This window comes from Astyanax mexicanus, chromosome 9, assembly GCF_023375975.1.
Source record: "Astyanax mexicanus isolate ESR-SI-001 chromosome 9, AstMex3_surface, whole genome shotgun sequence".
Lineage (NCBI taxonomy): Eukaryota > Metazoa > Chordata > Actinopteri > Characiformes > Acestrorhamphidae > Astyanax > Astyanax mexicanus.
Window position 1 is genome coordinate 36901975 of NC_064416.1, and position 19192 is coordinate 36921166.

The following is a 19192-nucleotide window of genomic DNA, read 5'->3' on the forward strand; positions in this document are numbered from 1 at the left end:
GTTAACTATAAATAATACTAGTCTCATATACGCAAAGCTCTGGAGCTTTAAAGGAGCAGTCAATGGGAAATGAGAGCAAGCATGTAAAATGGTTACAGCAGTCCAATTTGAAAACGCTAGAGAGCGTTGTCTACCCCGCCCACCCCTTCACAGACACTAAGCTTACTCAGGGTGTCAGGCAGAGGACACGGAACCTACGTGAACATGTGCAAGACAAGTTCAATAACTTCTACCACCACAAGTAACGTTATAAACCAGTTCAATAACTTTATCAGCAGTTAGCTAGCTAGCTTTATGTACTTTTAGCTGTGTTAGCCTAAGCTAAGTCTGTTATATTGAAAAAAACTCCCTCTGCTTTCAAAACACACACCCTAGAGTTAGACAGGGTTCTTGCACCATTTTAAAAGTCGAGTTTAATGCTTCTAAGAACTTTTTTGGACCTTTTTTAGTCATATTTTCTTTGGTAGAAAATAATTTGTTGTACAGGAAATCAAAATTTGACACAGCTAACTCGCCGCTATGCTATCTAGCTCGCTGCTAACCTTACTTCTCTCCCTGGTAACATAGCTAACTCGCCGCTAATTTAATTACGCTAGCATGGTAGCTAGGTCACCGCTAATGTTACAACAAAATACAAAAAAAAAAAAAAAACAAGGAAGGAGTGTGTAGGCACCTGCTCATCTAGCCTTCCTTCTCAAATCAATGGTAGTAATCCAGAGTTTACCCCAATCTGCAGCAGTTTGCTTCAGGTACAGCCCCAACTCTGCTGGGAGGGCTTTACACTAAATGATGGTATCCTTCTGGGAGGATCTGAATGCGTTACATTAAAGAGAGCAGTTGTGAGGCCAGGTACTTAGCTAACTGTTGGATGATTAGTTATGGATCACAAACATCACTGTAAATCCTCCCAACGGTATTGGAAGTCCTTCATCAATACAGAAAACACAGACCCACTGATCTATAGTCCACACTGCTGAGGAGGGATTAAACCCTTTTAGCTAATGATTAGCATTAGGCATAAAGAAGCTTTTTTGCAACTACTCACTATCTTGACGTATGCCTTTTCCAGCAATACTGACAGCTTCAACACTACTATACTCTACTTGCTTTTTGATAGCAGGTACCTGATTCATTTTCCGTTACAACAGCTCACCTGTTCCTTGTTGCACCATCCAGCTCTACCAAGTCAAGGAACAACTGTACCTCTTCAAATAAGCTTGGCATCATTTTATGAGCTGCCATTGTGAGTCAAATGAAAGCAAAATTGATCGCTACTGTCGTTTGGAAATTTTACAAATAGCTAGTTTTCATTGCACATAGTGCTGGGCGGTATACCGGTTAATTTGGTATACCGCAGGGTGAACTAGAACCGGTATGAGTTTCTCTCATACCGCCACACCGCTAGAGGGCGCTGCTGAACAGCACCATCAAAAAAGAGAGTCAAACACTGGTCTAGATCCATCTTGCAGAGAAATCAGAACACCTCCTGCTGCTGTTTCTACTGTATGAGTGTTTTTATCCCAGTAAAATAGAGCAGTAACTACAGCCCTTTTAAATATCTTAATACTGTAGCTTGAAGGATGATTTTAATCTATTTTTTAACTGGAGAGAGAAGAGAACTGTAGCTGATTTTAATACTGTAATGCTTGTAATGGCTTCAGGAATAAAATATAATAATTTAATATTATACTTGTATCTAACTTGTGCAATAGAACTTTTGAGAAATATCTCTTCGAATACTTAAACATTTAGTATTTTAGGTTTGCTTATAGTGTTTATGAAACTATTTATTAAAATATTGGTACCACTTTAAAATAAGACTACCTTTATAAAGGGTTTATAAATGGGTTACAATTTGTTTATTAATGGTTACTAATTAGGTTGTAAATGCCTTAAAAATGATTAATAATCAGTTATAACACATACGTAGAAAGGGCAACAATGACCTGTTGTTTGCCAAATAGTGAACCCACAGCCGTCTATATTGTTGCCCTTTCTACGAATGTGTTATAACTGATTATTAATGATTTTTAAGGCATTTACAACCTAATTATTAACCATTAATAAACTAATTGTAAACCATTTCTAAACCCTTTATAAAGGTAGTCTTATTTTAAAGTGGTACCAAAATATGTAATTTTGTAATGGGAGCCGTGTTAAATTTGTTAGTGTATGTTAATGTAGTTTTTTACATTCTTTAGCTATTTTTCTGATAATAAAATCTGATTTCTTCATATATTGTGTAATTTTAAGGGACAAAGTAAACTCAATACTAATAAAAGCCTTAATTTAAAGCCTTAGTGTTTTGTATGTACTCTTAACAGAACAGTAACTCACAAACCTATATTACAGCCTAATCATGCAAAAAATTATAATAAAAAAATAAAAATAAAAATACAGTGATATACCGTGAAACCATCAGAATCTTGAAAAATACCATGATATGCATTTTTGGCCATACTGCTCAGCACTAACTGGAAGTTTACAATTGGATGCCAGGTACTAAACTGTCCTAATGGAATAGCTAAGGATCTACTTGACTCTACTCTGATTTTAGTACCTGGCTCCTGGTTCCTTTTCCATTACCATAGTTCACCTCTTTTCCTTGTGGTTTCCAGCTCTAATTATATTATTCTGATGGCAAACAATCCAAGGAAAGTGTATATGTAATGCACTTCTTCAAAAAGAATAGAATGATAATTAGCTCTGATCAATCTGTCAGGTATATTTTTAGTCACTGCTCAGCTTGCCTAGACCCGCTGGCAGGTAGGCATTAAAAAGCTACACAGTTCCAGGTACCAGGTACCAAATTTTCCTAATAAAAGAGCAAAAGATCTGAGTAGAGCAAAGTTGAGTAGTGTAATGTAGGTACTATGCAGTGGAAAAGAGCCATTAGTTAGAATTAGAACAAACTACAAAGGCAGTCCAAATACTTTTAGACATAGTCCTGTACTGCATGATGTTCTGTGGTCATTGTTGAATAGCTGTATCTGCCTCAACCAGCTAAATGTGATGTTAGATAACGCTAATAAATAGTAGACTATTAACAACATGAATGATAAAACGAGCATTTGCACAACTGATCAGGTGCATGTTGTAAAAATATTATTCTGGCAAATGCTTTATATAAAGTCTTGCCCTGGTATCTTATAAAGCCTTCCAAAAAAACTATCATAGCCTCCATATATAACATATGAGAAACATGTGAAAGATACAGGCCGTTCAAGGCTAGAATAGCAGCATTAGCTGAACTAGCTAATTTTGCTTAGTGTTGCTAACTAAAACAGCTAGTGCTTTTATTTTTCAAACCTCTAGTGAAAATGCAACTAGTTTTAAATCTTTCAATTTATTAAATAAAAAATTTGGTTTCTAACCTTCAACCAAATGTTTTATTTTTTTTCGGTTTTAGCCAAATAAAATCATTTTAGTCCATCCCTACCTTCCACAGTCCTATTAAATGCCTATTTCAGATCCTGTCCTGCACTAGGCTTTGCTCGATCCACACTGTCCAAACCCCAACCACTACCATCTCAACCACAAAAATCATCAGCATCACTTCCCCTGCACTCTCAAGGCTCCCCCAGGACCACACTCGTAAATCAGGCCTCATGCTGGAGGTAATCAGCCTCTTGGTCCTGCTCACATGCTTCCCGTAGCTGTAGGTGCTGGAAGACCCCTGTTGAGACAATCACACTCTGCCTATGCTCCAGATATGCACTCCCAATGTCCTTTATCTAAATGCAAAGGACAGGAATTGAGTCTGGTCCCTCAGAGGAGTTTATACAGGAATATTCTAATGTTCTAACAAGCAGACATGTGTATGTGTCTGTCTCATTCAGTATTCTGATGTAGGCAGAGGCTTGTTCCAGCTCTGTATAATAAACTATGTATGTGCTGCATGTACTAAATATATGGACAAAAGTATTGGGAGACCAGAGTATTGCTGTAAGAATTTGATTGCATTTAGATACAAGAGTTTTAGTGAAGTAAGAATGTTGGACGATCACCAGCCCACCCATCCCCAACTCACTCCTAAAAAAACTGGATGGAGCTCCATCATTCCAGAGAATACAGTTCCACTGCTCTACAGCTCAATGCTGGGGGCTTTATACCCCTCTAGTTCAAAACTCTACAACACAACCTGTGTACTGTATTTTTTGCACTATAAGGCGCACCATATTATAAGGCACACATTATCAATAAACGTCTATTTTCTGGTCTATTTTTAAAAGGCGCATTATGCAACACTAGTAAAGAACAGGGGTGTTGCCATGTTTTCCTTCTAAATCAGCAGCTGTAAAGGTAAGATAAATAAACAAAACTGTAATTCTTTAAAAAACATTTTATTTTAAAGTCAAACAAGCACTGAAAACTGTTTATTAGGGTAAATAACGCTCTTACATTTATTTATAGTAAGCCTAGATTTCCAGATTTCAACTAGGTGCAGCAGAATTAGCATCAGCAGCCAACCGCTAGCAGCTAGCGGTTCATCCCACGTAGCTTGTGTTAACAAGAATATTATAATAAATAGCAATGTTCACTTATTACCATTTTCAGTATCAAATTCCTCTTCCTCTTCTGTTTAATTTGCTTTCCTTCCCGTTTGGCCACAAGATAGCATCTACAGTTCTACCAGCTAATCTGTGTTTGGCTCGTCTCAGTTCCCTAATGAAACTGTACTGAATCCAGATGTCACTGTGCAGCTCAGGATGGCTGGTATTCGTGCAAAAAAAGAAAATATATAAAATGCTAAGCACAGATATTATTAATGAGGAGATCATTCATAAAGAGTACTTCTTGTACCGTTTTACCAAGTATCTGTTATGGATGAAAAAAATGAACCAGCAAATCAAGTTGTTATTGGATCTAAGAGTGGAGGAGAGTCCTATAGAGTACTATACAGGAAGCCTACACTTGATGTGGAGATCTGTGCAGTCGCAGTAGCCACACCAAGACCCATAAAATCACTATTTTCTGCACTATTGAGCCAAATGCTACAAACTCTTCAACATGTATCAGATTTAAGTGATTTAAAATGTGTTAATATGTTGTTAAATTGGTCATTTTACTCTTACTTCCCAGTATTTTGTTCTCACTCCATTCATAGAGATAGGAGGCTGGTCTTGCATGACCTGTGGCATTGTAAAGATTTTACCTTTGAGCACCACCTCAAGTTCGTCTCGGAGGATGTCGAAGGTGCTGTAGCGTGAACTAGTCTCGGGGATGATGTTCTTCTTCAGCCAGCCTCCACAGGCATACTGGTAGAAGTTGTCGCATGGGTCGACTGAAGGGTCCATGTTCTCAATGAGACGGGAGGCTAAATTAGGTGGAGACAGATTCACACAGGTTCAGATGAGTATTAATCAATTCAGAGGAAATATTGCAAGAGAAAGAGGAAGGGGGTCTCAAACAACACCTAATACAGGAGTATGTTCTTAATATCTGTTGATAACATACTTGAAAACAAGTGCAAAACTACTGGGACACCAAAGTTTATCCTGCTTTTGTTGGAGTTACTGTTTCTACCCTTTGTTTTTAGCACCTCCAACTCCCTAACTCATTCCAAAAGTATTGGATGGTACACCATCATTCCAAAGAACACAGTTCCAACATTCTCCTGTGGAGCCGCATTAGTCCCACAGGAGTACCATCTAGGCCCCATGTACAGTGTCCAAATCAGATGGGTCTCATGTTTAACTCCTTCTGTTCCAATCAATGACACACTCCGGAAAATTTAAGAGACCACTTCAGCTTCTGAATCAGTTTCTATGATTTTGCTATTTATAGGTATATGTTTGAGTAAATGAACATGATGTTTTATTCTATAAACTACAGACAACAATTATACCAAATTCCAACTAAAAATATCCTTATTAAGAGAATTTATTTGCAGAAAATGAGAAATGGACGAAATGACAAAAAAAGATGCAGAGATTCAGACCTCAGATAATGCACAGAAAACAAGTTCATATTCATTTAAGTTTTAAGAGTTCAGAAATCAATATTTGATGGAATAACCCTGTTTTTTAATCACAGTTTTCATGCATCTTGGCATGTCCCCTCCACCACTCTTACACACTGCTTTTGGATAACTTTATGCCTTTACTCCTGGGGCAGACATTCAAGCAGTTCAGTTTGGTTTGATGGCTTCTGATCATCCATCCTTCTCTTGATTATATTCAAGAGGTTTTCAATTTGGTAAAATAAAAAAAAAACTCGTAATTTTTAAGTGGTCCCTTATTTTTTTCCAGAGCTGTACACATTGTGGGCCACAAATGTTCTGGTTTCTAGCTGGGTTACACTTACATTTTTTTTTTTTTTTTTTTTTTTAACATATTCAGAATTTAGAAACATACATGTACAGGAGATAGATAAACATTCAACTGACAGGGAATTCTGTTACTCTTACAGAGTTTGTTCCAAATCTTGACTAGTATAGAATCTCCAATAGACAACCTTACTTCCCATGCACACATATTTCAGTGTCAAACTAGACTTTACCCACTCTGTCCAAAGTGCTTCTGGGAGTGTAAAATGTGCTTACCTGACTTTGTGCAGTCAGCTGTAGTGCAAACCCCATCTAGGATAGATCAAAACATGCAAGAAGTTAGTCTTTCATGGGGCAAACCAGTTAATGTACAATGCTGAGGATGCAATGTTCATGAGAATCATTAGTGATTGATTACAAACCCTAATAAAGCTTTATGGACTATGATCGTGAACATGTGAGCATCGCAGTGCTCACACTCAGTTAAGGTTAAATCCAAGGACTAGCTTATAACAGCAGTAATAGTCATCTTGCAGCCTGAATTCACAGGCTTTAGGGTCCTTGAACTACACAGCCATCTAAGCTCTGTTTGTTCCTCTGTGATGCCACAGCCATCCATGTGGCTAAGATGTTCAGTTGTTCAAAGACATCAAACTAGTCATTATAAATATTGAATGAATGAATTACTTAAGCTAAACTTTTACAGCGCCATTCTAGAAACCCAAGGGCGCTTTACAATTTACACATTTTACACACAACCATTCATACTCAGCACTCATCCACACACTGCTGAGAAGCGGCAGCCAATAGCGCACAACGTACTCACAACCGGAAACGACCGTCCACCTGGAGGACTGCATCATGCACTACAACGTTTTACCCAGGACAGAGTGCCAATCCATATCTGGGCACAGTCATACATACATTTTATACACAAAAAAATCCTATACATACATATACACATCAATTTAGAGTATTCAATTTTCCTGGGCAATTTAGAGTACCCAATTTACTTGATCTCCATGTTTTTGGACTGTGGGAGGAAACCAGAGTCTCTGGAGGAAACCTATGCAGACACAGGGAAAACATGGAAACTCCACCCAGATAGGGACTTGAACCCAACACTCCAGTGCTGGGAGTTTGGAGAGCCAAATATTGATGTTGTTTGCATCATCTGACTTGAAGAACACTCCTAGCACTGGTACAATATAGGGGAAAACTATTGCATCAAGTAAGTGAGATTTGGAAACGCCTAAAATTGAGTGAAACTTGGGTTAAAATCTTCTAAAACAACAGGTCTCACACTTTCAAAAACCAATGCATTTTGAAGCAGGGTGCCTTTTTAGACATTAGGCAGTTTGCATGAACATTCATGAACTTCCATTACTTGTTAGCTAGCCCTACTCTCAAAAACAGCCTGTGTAGCTCAAGCTGGTCAAACTGCTGATGCCCACCATGGGAACGTTTTTGATTGGGATTGATTTTTGTTTGGTTGGTCTAGAAGCATGCTTAACATGCCAAGCAACAAAAATAACTAAGTTGGTCACCCAGCATGACCAGCCAGACCAAACTGATCATACAATATGACCACAATCACCATACCAGAAGAGAAGTTACCCACAACAACCATGACCAAGCTCGTCAATCAGGATAACCCATATCATATTGTTTCAATCGTATTGTTTCGTATCGTATCAAATCGTGTCAAATATCAATACTTGTATTGAAACATAGGTGATCTAAACTCCTTACTGCTCAACCCTTGTTGAATAGTAACATCAAAAAAATCCATAATTCCTGGTATTTGTCTATTTAAGAAGTATTGTATCCTCTTAAATAACACAGATACCATGATGTATTGTAGAGAATTGTTGTCTTGCTTGCAATAAACAGCAATGAGTATTGCAGAACCACAGAATCACAGTATCGTGATATCATCGATATCATGGGCAATGTATCGTGATAATATCGTATCGTGTGATTCCCTGTGATTCCAACCCCTAGTAGGGTGCCTTTGTCTCCAGCTTGACCATCTTAGAACCAATTCAGAACTAATTCCCAGCAAAAGCTGGTCTTGAGCTTTGAATTTTCAGTAGAGCCTCATTCTGTAGCTCCCAGTGCAAAACCAGTGAGGCAACCAAACATACCTTGGCTGAGTGTCTAAATATTTTGATTCAATGATTATTATTATTAATATTATTTTTCCTTATACTTTAAGCAAGCCGTGTAGGTAACCACAAGTCATTACACTGCATGCTCAAGTAATCCAGCGATTTTGGCAGGGAGACACTCAGACCTTTGCTCCCTCCTCAGTTTTCTTACACCTCCTGAACACGACGCCAAGCTCTGGTGCTGGTGTTCACTTCACTCTTAAAAAAACACAGCAAATACAAATATGACGAAAACGCACAGGAAAATCACGCTGCACTGCAAATTCCTCTCTGTTCAAGAGGATTTGTCGCTTTCTGGGAATGTAAGCTTCCCCTAATCCAGATAATATCCAGGCAAAGTTGCCTTGAAATTCATCTCATCTCAGTGGGTAAAGGACCCTAAAAGCTCTGGAGAAGCGTCTGCCAGGCCACGTAACCGACTCTGAGGAGCGCACTCACCGCTCTGCGTAGCGAAGAGGATGATGAGGGCCACCACCACGACGAAGAGCAGGGAGACGATGGTCAGGAGGCCGATCTCCAGCGACGTCCAGCGAGACTTCTTCTTCTGCGTGTTGTTGTCGGCCATGGCGCGCTGTCCTTCTGGAGCAGCCTGTAGCAACTCACCTGAGCCAGACAGAGAGAAGAAAGAAAGGGAAATCAGAGCGTGTGAGAGCGAGATAGAGAGAAAGAGAGTAAGAGAGAGAGAGAGATCAGGTTAAAATAAAGAAGAAGAAAGAAAAAAAAAAGCTAAAGGCAGTACAGTGCAGGGCAGGTTATCCTCCAGAGCAGAGCTGGCAGAGTGTGCAGGCTGTGTAGAGCAGCGTACCTCTGGAACAGTAACGCAACGGTAAAGCTAGAGTCACACAACTGCTCTGTTCTCCAGCCTTCGGACAAATGAGCAGTCAGAGCGGCTCTGGCTGTGAGCTGTTAAAGTTATCTCAACAGCCAATTAATCCTTGATCACTCTGTGACATGTGCACATGCTCACACACACTCACACAAACGCACACACACACATACACACACACACACACACACACACACACACTTCCAAGCTTCAGAAGTGGCCTAAATGAGATGGGCAGGACATGGATGAGAGGACAAAGTCTCTTAAAGTCTCCTTTTGAAGGAGGAGTGACCAAGAGGTCACAACACACACACACACTCACATACACACACACACACACACACACTTACTCACACATAAACGCACCAATTGTTTAGTACAATATATACACAGATAAAGCAAACATTATGACATAATGACAAGACACACTGTCCATTTTTTTCATTGTGCATCAAAAGTGCTAAAGTATTCACATTCTTTACTCAGGCAGAAGTATAGATACTAGAGTTTAAAAAAACATCTGTAGAAGTTGAAATATCACCTCTATTACATGCTTTCGAAATTACCTTATAGTACAAAAATAAGTAATAAATAAGTATAAAAATAAGTATAAAAATAAAAGGGATGTAAGGGAAAAAATATATATTAATGACAAAAGAATAGCCTGTGCCACCAGGGCCTATAGTGCACTATGCCCCCCTCCCCTAAAACACATTTTTCTAAATGCCATAATGACTATAATGTTATATTAAATTGTTAATGTTAAAAAAAAATTGCGATGCCCTATGCTCCCTGTTTCAGTTGCTTATATACTATTGAAAATGAATGCATTTTAGTACAATGCAAAAGTATTAAAGATATGTTCAGTTGGGTTTATGTCTGGAGGCATGCTATCTATCTATCTATCTATCTGTCTGTCTGTCTGTCTGTCTGTCTGTCTGTCTATCTATCTATCTATCTATCTATCTATCTATTTGTCTTCAGCAAACTGTTTGCAGGCTTTCTTGTGCGTCAGCTACAGAAGAGGATTCCTCCTCGGACACTGCCATGCAGACAGAGTTGATGCTCTGTTCACTTCTTTAAGCACTCATGCGTCTATTTCTTAAAACAAACCACTGGATATTACGCTGAATGCATGGACTCAATTTCTTTGGTCGACCCTGGGGAGGCCTGTTCTGAGTGGAACCCGGCCTGAAAAACTATTGTATGATCTTGGCCATTGTGCTGTATCTCAGTTTAGTGTGTTAGCAATCTTCTTATAGCCTAGGCCATCTTTGTGGAGAGCAACAATCCTGTTTCCCACATCCTCAGAGAGTTCTTTGCCATGAAGTGCCATGTTAAATATCCAGTGGCGGGTATGAGAGAATTGTACCCAAAACACCAAATTTAACACATCTGCTCCCCATTCATACCTGAGACCTTGTCAGACTAATAAATCACATAATACCAGGAAGGTTTAGACATTAATATCTGTGTTTTGAGATATTCTGAGGGCACTGCAAATTTACACTTTTATACAAGCTATATAATAAATTATTTATAAAACTGTGAGGGATGTACTCACTATTGTAAGATATTGTGTGAAGTAAAAGATAGTGGGCTTCATTTATCTACATTTATCTGCTGTGTGAACACAGCCTCAGCATGTGCTGTGCTTATCTAATCTAATAATAACATGTTCCCTTCAGAATGCTGTATGTTCTCATCTATAACATAACAAGAATTTACTAAACCTTCTTGTACCTTCATTAAAAAGTAATAGTAGTGCCTTTTCAGATAAGGAAATATGTGTATATGACTCACATACACACACACACACACACACACACACACGCACACAACCATTGGTGATCTTTAAACTCGTGACAGACAACAAATCCGACTGGAACTGGTTAATGTGGTTTATTTTCCTCCTCCGGGGGGGCCTGCTTCTAAAGCAGCTAAGCTAATCATCTGTGGTGGGTAAGATCCAGCTCTTGTGTTACGCCAGACCCACTTAGAGCATTTGTTGCCAAAAAGCTCTATCTTTGTTTCATCTGACCAAAGCACACGGTCCCAGTTGAAGTCCCAGTACCGCTTAGCAAACTCCAAACGTTTGCGTTTATGATTGTGAGTGAGAAATGGTTTCTTCCGTGCATGCCTCCCAAACAGCTTGTTGGCATGTAGATAGCGCCTGATGGTTGTTTTGGAGACTTTGTGACCCCAAGAAGCTACCATTTGTTGCAATTCTGTAACAGTGAGCTTTGGAGAACTTTTTATTTCTCTTATCATCCTCCTCACTGTGCGTGGTGGCAAAATAAACTTGCGTCCTCGTCCAGGCTTGTTTACCACTGTTCCAGTTGTTTTAAACTTCTTAATAATTCCTCTGACAGTAGATATGGACAGGTGTAGGCGAGTAGCGATTTTCTTGTAGCCATTGCCTGACTTGTGAAGGTCAACACACATCTGCCTCACTTGAATGGTATGTTCCTTTGTCTTTCCCATGTTGAAGATAAATGGCCTCTGTGTCACGTCATATTTATACCCCAGGGAAACAGGAAGTTGTGAATTACTAATTAAATGTTCCTACATACTCTGATCAACTTCGTAAACCACTGTAGAAGTGACAGAAATACTTTTATTAAATTTATTTCCTAAGAATTGTTAGGGGTGCCAATAATTGTGGAACAGGTGATTTTATGAAGAATAATTATTTCTTAGTCAGGGATTTTATTTCCCCCTTAAAATTTACTTGAGTTAAAGGTTGTATTTTACTCTTTTTTCCATCGTGGTCCTATATTATTTTGAACAAAACTCAATTTATGAGAAGCTAAAGAACACATCTTAACCAGGGGTGCCAATAATTATGGAGGGCACTGTATATGTTTGAACACCCTTGCTCTAATTACCTATTCCTCATAATTTGGGGGTTGGCAATACAGCGCTAAAATAAAATCATAACATTATAAGATATTTTTGCTGTAATGGTAGTCTTGGTAATATAACACTTCTGATATACAGCTCTAGAAAAAAAATAAGAGACCACTTAAATTGTATTAGTTTCTTTGATTTTACCAAATTAAAAAATCTCTTGAATATAATCAAGAGGAAGTTGGATGATCACAAGCCCTCAAACCAAGCTGAACTGCATGAATTTTATGCACCAGGAGTAAAGGCATAAAGTTATCCAAAAGCAGTGTGTAAGAGTGGTGGAGGAGAACATGATGCCAAGATGCATGAAAACAGGGTTATTCCACCAAATATTGATTTCTGAACTTCTAAAATATGAACTTGTTTTCTTTGCATTATTTGAGGTCTGAGAGCTCTGCATCTTTATTGTTATTTCAGCCATTTCTTATTTTCTGCAATAAATGCTCTAAATTACAATATTTTTATTTGGAATTTGGGAGAAATGTTGTCTGTAGTTTATAGAATAAAACAACAATGTTCATTTTACTCAAACATATACCTATAAATAGCAAAATCAGAGAAACAGATTTAGAAACTGAAGTGGTCTCTTAATTGGTTCCAGAACTGTATTTTAAGAATATACGAATGCAACAAAATGTAAAAAAAAAAAAAAAGTATAATACGTAACCTAATTTACTAGGACTTTGTCTGAAACACTAATAGAATAAATACACAAAAATAACTACCACAATTCTAAAGTGCAGAATATTAAGTGAATGCATGTAAACTGTGGAAATAATATAATTATCAATAGCATCATAATTGTAGGCGATTGTGATAATATCATTAAGTGAGATGTCCTTGGATCCCCAAACCAATGGAATATATTACCTTAATTCAAAAAAGTTGCGTAAATTAGGGGGTTAGAATTTAGAACTTGAAGGTAGTTTGGAAAATTTGGCAACATTTTTAAGCATGTTAAGTGGCTATAGGAAGAGTATTGAATATTTTAAAGATGCATTCTCTCAGATAACAAAGCAGGCACAGATTAATTAATCTGCAAAAAAAAACTGCCCCCAAAAACTGTGGTACAATTTGAGAAAATGTCTTAATATTTCTCAATGTAAAAATTGTGAATGCTTCAGATATACCACCATATACAGTATACACTCTACAAAACAGAGGTATGACATGAGTACTTTTTTGTACTCAAAGGTACACTCTTCATAATTGTACCCTCAAAGGTACAATATTGGTCTTTACAGGGTCAGATTTGTTCCCTCTGAAGTACAAAGTAATTTCTAACAGCAATAAGTACAAATTTGTACCATTTAACCTGCAGCCAAAGGGTACATTCAGTATTCTGTATCACTGCACTAAAGAACAATATATATTTTAATTTCACATTTTTTATTTGAAAGCCAGACAATTTTGGATCATCAAGTTTTTGAGCCATATTTAGTTGATGATAATGTTTATTATCTTTATAATCTTTACTGGCACAAAAACCATGGGTACAAAAAAGGACTTTCACTGAAAGGTACTTTTTTGTACCTCAATATAAGGTACAGCCCCAGCGACAAGCTTTGTACTCTTTTAAGTACAAATCTGTACTTACTTTTCTTAGTGTGTACAACAATATTAAAAGATTTAAATAAATATCTGTATGTGTTGGGGACAAGGCAGACAGTCAGTATTGGATGCTGGTGATCTTCGGGCCCTCAGGTGGCACTGTGTTAAAAACAGGCTACCAAAACAATCTACCAAAAATCTGAAGAAAAAAATCACAGTGCAAATCCAAAACTGCAGGTTAAATCTGGATCATAAAGAAAAACCCACATGTCAACACAATTCCAGAAACATCACCAACTTCTCTGAGCCACAGCTCATTGCATGACCTGAATAGTATTGCCACATTGGTCCACCAGTGTGTTTAGCCTTGCCTTAATAAAATTGGTGAACTAGCTTGATAAAAAAAAAAGAGTTCACAACCAGCTTGGTGCTGATTAGCTATATTAGATTAGCTAGTAAATCAAAATCAAATGATAACATGCACTATGCTGGTCAATAACCTAACCAGCTTTTTTACTACGGGTGTAAATCACAGGGCATCTCATAATATCATATTACCACAATACATTGGGCACAATAACAATGATATCACAATACTGTGATTCTTCAATACTCGACACAAGACATTTTCTACAATTATGGATTCATTGGTATCAGTTTCATAGTTTTCAATTTGGAAACCAAATATATTCAAACAGATTAATTTGATTATTGCTTCCTTGTGGAAAAATGAATAACAGTTTAGCGTGCATATCATTGCCGTCCAATGAAAAACTAGTATCTCCATTTTTGTTGATTTGTACTTTGCTACAGATGCAATGTGAACACAAAGACTGTCTCTTACACTGTGTCAACATTTCTTACAAAAAAAATAAACTCTTTTTGCGTTGACTTCCATTGAAAGTTAAGAACATTTTATCTCTCTCCTGCATAGTTGCTATAGAAGTTTTGGAGATACATGTTTTTCACTGGACAGTGATGATATGGTTCAATAAAAATCTCAATATCTGAAACCACGTATAAACTATACAATATATCGAGAAAGCAATATTTTGTCCCACCTCTATTGCTTACCAGTACAGGGTATGTTCTTTTGCTTGGCTGTGCAGCTTTTCAGCCACCCTGACCAAGACCAACTTGAAGACCATCTGAAACCAGGGTAATAACTGTTGTAACTGTTGTGTTTCTGAAGGTTAAGAGCCACTGTAGTGCTTTGTGCTGATTGAAACTGTCTGCATCACTAGATTGGCAATTCTAGGTGGCATTAGGTTTTGATCTGCATATTTTGAGCACATATTTCTTGATTTCTAAAGCTCATCCAATAGTACCTTTTTTATTATCTGATTCAAATATTCATATTTACAGGGTTTAGACAATGAAACTGAAACACCTGGTTTTAGACCACAATAATTTATTATGGTGACGGACAGTTCTGTTGGAAACAGGAGAGTTGAGGTACACATTGAATTCTGCCGTGATTTGTTCAGCCGTGGTTTTATGTATTTTGGATACAATCTGGGTTAGCACACAAACATCTCTTTCAGACAGCTTCCTCTTACAGCGTCCACAGTTAATCCTGTTGGATGTGGTTGGTCCAGCAAAGTCTTGCTGTCTTGGTTACAGGTGCGCCAGCAAGACGTGCACCAACAATTTGTCCTCTTTTGAACTCTGGTATGTCACCCATAATGTGTTGCATTGCAATATTTTGAGTAAAACTGTGCTCTTACCCTGCTAATTGAACCTTCACACTCTGCTCTTACTGTTACTGGTGCAATGTGCAATTAATGAAGATTGGCCACCAGTCTGGTTTAATTTAGCCATGAAACCTCCCACACTAAAATGACAGGTGTTTCAGTTTCATTGTCCAACCCCTGTATATATACTCAAAGTCCCCATACATCAGAAATCAAGCCAGAGCTTCAGTGAATAGAGAATTCTTTTCACTCGGCTTGGACGGTCCATGTGCCGTAAAGCTGAAGCTGAATATGATCTATGGAAGCAGGGGAAGACTGGCATGTGATTAGTCAGCTCATGAATCCAGGGATGAGCAGTGTGTATGTGTGTGTGTATGTCTGGGGGTATTTAAGTGAGTATGTGTGTGTGTGTTGGGTCCAGCGTATTTAGTCAAGCCGGAGAGAGATGATGATTCTCCGGATGCTTCCTCGCCGAGGCCTATCATTTCCCTGTGAATGTGTAAGATATTAAAATCCAGTAATCCTTCACCCTTAATCCTCTTCAAAGCACAGCCTGAAGTGCGCAATCAGTGTTTGGTTCCCCCGAAGTGTGTGTCTGTGTGTGTGTGTGAGTGTGGCTGAACTGAAATTACTCTTTTGAGAACACATATTTACTTCTTTTGAGTGTGTTGCCTATTCCAGTGCATTGCAGTTACAGCGTGCATTCTGTCAACTTTGGCTGTTCCATTAAACTCAATTATTCAGACTCATAATGATCATGATCAACAGATCCACTGTGATCTCATGGCTACTGTAACATTATAAACTTTTTTTAAATGCACATGAGCTGTGTCTTTTCATGGAACAACACTTATGCACATATTAATACGTCTGTTTTTTATGTTGCTGGTGTTGAGCCAAATTCCGATTCCCTGCCAAAATTGTACTCCCCTTAAGCGATGTCCTCTGGTTTGTAGGGAAGGAAAACTCAATAATTCTTCATAAACAAACAAAAAAAAGAATTTCAAATAAAGCAGAGTCAGATATTGTCAGAGTGAGAATTCGGTGCTTCGCTGGTGCGGGCTAATGACTACAGTGCCAAATGTATGCATTAAATCCAATCTGAATTAGGGCTGCAAATTTTAGTCTTTAATAATTATTCATTTATAACAGACCCGCACTCACAAAATTTACAATCAACTCATCTGTGTCTCTAAAAGTCCCCAAACACAACTCATTACATATTCAATCTCTAAATATCAGTACTTTTCACATGTAAACATCTTCTGGACATTTATAGAACATTTACCATATTTCAAAATGTATTATAAGGCGCACTATCAATGAATGTCTATTTTCTGGTCTGTTTTCATACAGAAGGCACACCAGATTATAAAGCACCTAAGTAAACAAAACCGTAATTCTAAAAAACTTCTAAAACATTTCCTTTCAAAGTCAAACGAGCGCTGGATGTTAATCTTCACAGATTTCTCTCTTGAAAACTGTCCATTTGGGTGAGTAAAGCACTTCTGTTTATTTACAGTAAGCTTAGATTTCCAATATTTTCAACAGCGCAGTTAGCAGCAGCGCTAGCTACAGTCAGCAGCACTCAACACTTAACACAAAACACAAAACACAAAGAAACACAAGCATAATCTGCTGTACCCATACTTAGGGGTGGGCAATATTATATCGTATACAATATATCGTGACACAGAAATATCATGATATTAAAAATCCATATCGTGATAATAGAGATGTTCTGTTTTAAAAGTAGTCTATTATTTACTGTGAAGCTTTAGGTGTATTTATTGTATAATTGTTTTAGTTGGCCGTTTATATGCATGCACTAAATATTCTGCAATATTTTTGGCTGCATTATATTATTTAATGCTATATTATTTATTTTGCCACATTATGATTATTCTGTTATACTATTATACTATATTCCTGAAATTAATTAATTATTTTAGTTTTCCTATATCACCAAGTATATCGTTATCGCAAAAATACCCTGAAATATTGTGATATTATTTTAGAGCCATATCGCCCACCCCTACCCATACTGTTGCACGATGCATATGCACATCAGAATTCAGTGCGACACTGGTGCTTACATGCATACAGAGAGAAAGATGCATGAAATCTGTTATGAATTAATTCATTAGTGACCTGTTTTATCATTACTGAATGTGTTGTTATAAATCAACATATAATATCCACAGCCATTAGCTTCTCTAAGCAACTGTCTATCACTCTGAAAATTGTTGTTGTGAAAGATAAGGTGTAACTGAATAATTATTAAGAATTATTATTATTATCAATATATTTGCAGCATTTAGTGGCATAGTGTAAAGCCATATGATGTATGCCAAGTACACAGTGACACTGTGGATTAAGAAATATAAAATGCTACACAACTACAGAAATGTAATATCCCATCCATTTGTACCCATTCTTTCAGACCTCACTCCAACTCCCATAATTCCCATTCGCCTACCACGAGCAGACAAGCATTCCCAAGTCATCCCCTGAGATAACAATTGATAATTAATTAAAATACTGTTATGCTACTTTTCACATGTACTATCAGTGTGTAGCTATAACAGAAATTTTGTTAGACATTTTATGTACCCAAACTTTTGCATGTCTTTGTATTCAAATGCTCCCTTTTGTTACATAATCTCACACCACCTGCATTTATATTACAGTGAGTCTGAACTTTTAATACATGAAGCTACAACTGCACTGATCTGCCAGCTGCAAGTTTTCCTAAAACCTGCCCAAAAGAAGCTGAATCTTGTCCGAAAAGGTTGTCCAAACATTAACATTTAAAACACTTAAAATCACTGAAGATAATAAGCACACGTGCAAATCTTCTGTCAGCTCATTTCTCATAAATACTCGTACTTAGCTTGTGAAAACAGTATTTTAAGACCATTTTTAGAACATTCTGGATGTTTCCTTATGCGGGCTATCAGGGACATGTCAGCAAACTTGATAGACTGCCTCTACTGCCCCAGTCTGTCCCTAGATTACCAATGACGCAAAACCACAATCAATATACATTCATTCAGAAGATGCCTATTCATTTTCTGCTGTCTAAAATCCAATTATTACACTTCACTTCAAAACTCAATTTTTTTTGTGTGCTTTTTTATTTTCACTTGGGTCTCCACTTGATCAATTGAGAGAAATGCCATTTCAGTTATTGTTTTTTTGTTGAGAACCTCAGACAGTGCACAATACAGCAGGATTATCCAGCAGACTTCGTCTGAGGGAGGGATCTGTATCTACTGTCCGTGGCAAGTCAGTTTCACATTCCACACTTAGAACTAGCACAGCAAATTTACCTACCATGATTTTGGAAGATGGGAAAAAAACAGAGTACCTAAAGGACACAGGGAGAACGCACCAACCCCACACAGACAGTGACCACAATGAGGATCGAACCCACAACCAAAAACCGCCAAACCACACACTACCTATAGTGCCACCATGCCATTTTTAAACTTTTATAACATTAAAAATTGGAAATGACTTAAAACAATGTAAAGACACTATCAATTAATACTATCATTCTACCAACATAATAGTTTATCTCAATATAAAGAGATACACTAATAAGTGATAACATTAAAACCACTGACAGAGGAAGTGAATTATCTTGTTAAAATAGCTCCTGGAACAAGGACTGGAAATACAGGCAGCATGTGAACTACGCAATATTAAACTATACAATCTTTAAAAAAAAAGAAGAGACATTGGATAGTGCCTCAAATAAGTGCCTTTT

The 19192-nt window shown here is 37.5% G+C and overlaps 1 protein-coding gene across 3 annotated transcripts in view; it reads right to left on the bottom strand.

Moving 5' to 3' along the window:
* The window catches only part of LOC103041883 (neprilysin), a 95321-nt gene that overhangs the window by 55407 nt on the left and 20722 nt on the right, over positions 1 to 19192 (bottom strand). Inside the window, exons 1-4 of one of the 3 annotated variants that reach the window (XM_049483425.1) lie at positions 9245 to 9433; positions 8878 to 9042; positions 6545 to 6580; positions 5156 to 5317 (exon numbers count right to left, since the gene is read on the bottom strand). In XM_049483425.1, the coding sequence (XP_049339382.1) occupies positions 5156 to 5317; positions 6545 to 6580; positions 8878 to 9004 (325 nt within the window). In that variant the 5' untranslated portion in view covers positions 9005 to 9042; positions 9245 to 9433. Of the gene's footprint in view, positions 1 to 5155; positions 5318 to 6544; positions 6581 to 8877; positions 9043 to 9178; positions 9434 to 19192 lie in introns of those variants that run through there. The other 2 variants (XM_049483424.1, XM_049483423.1) reach the window with 2 other exon arrangements.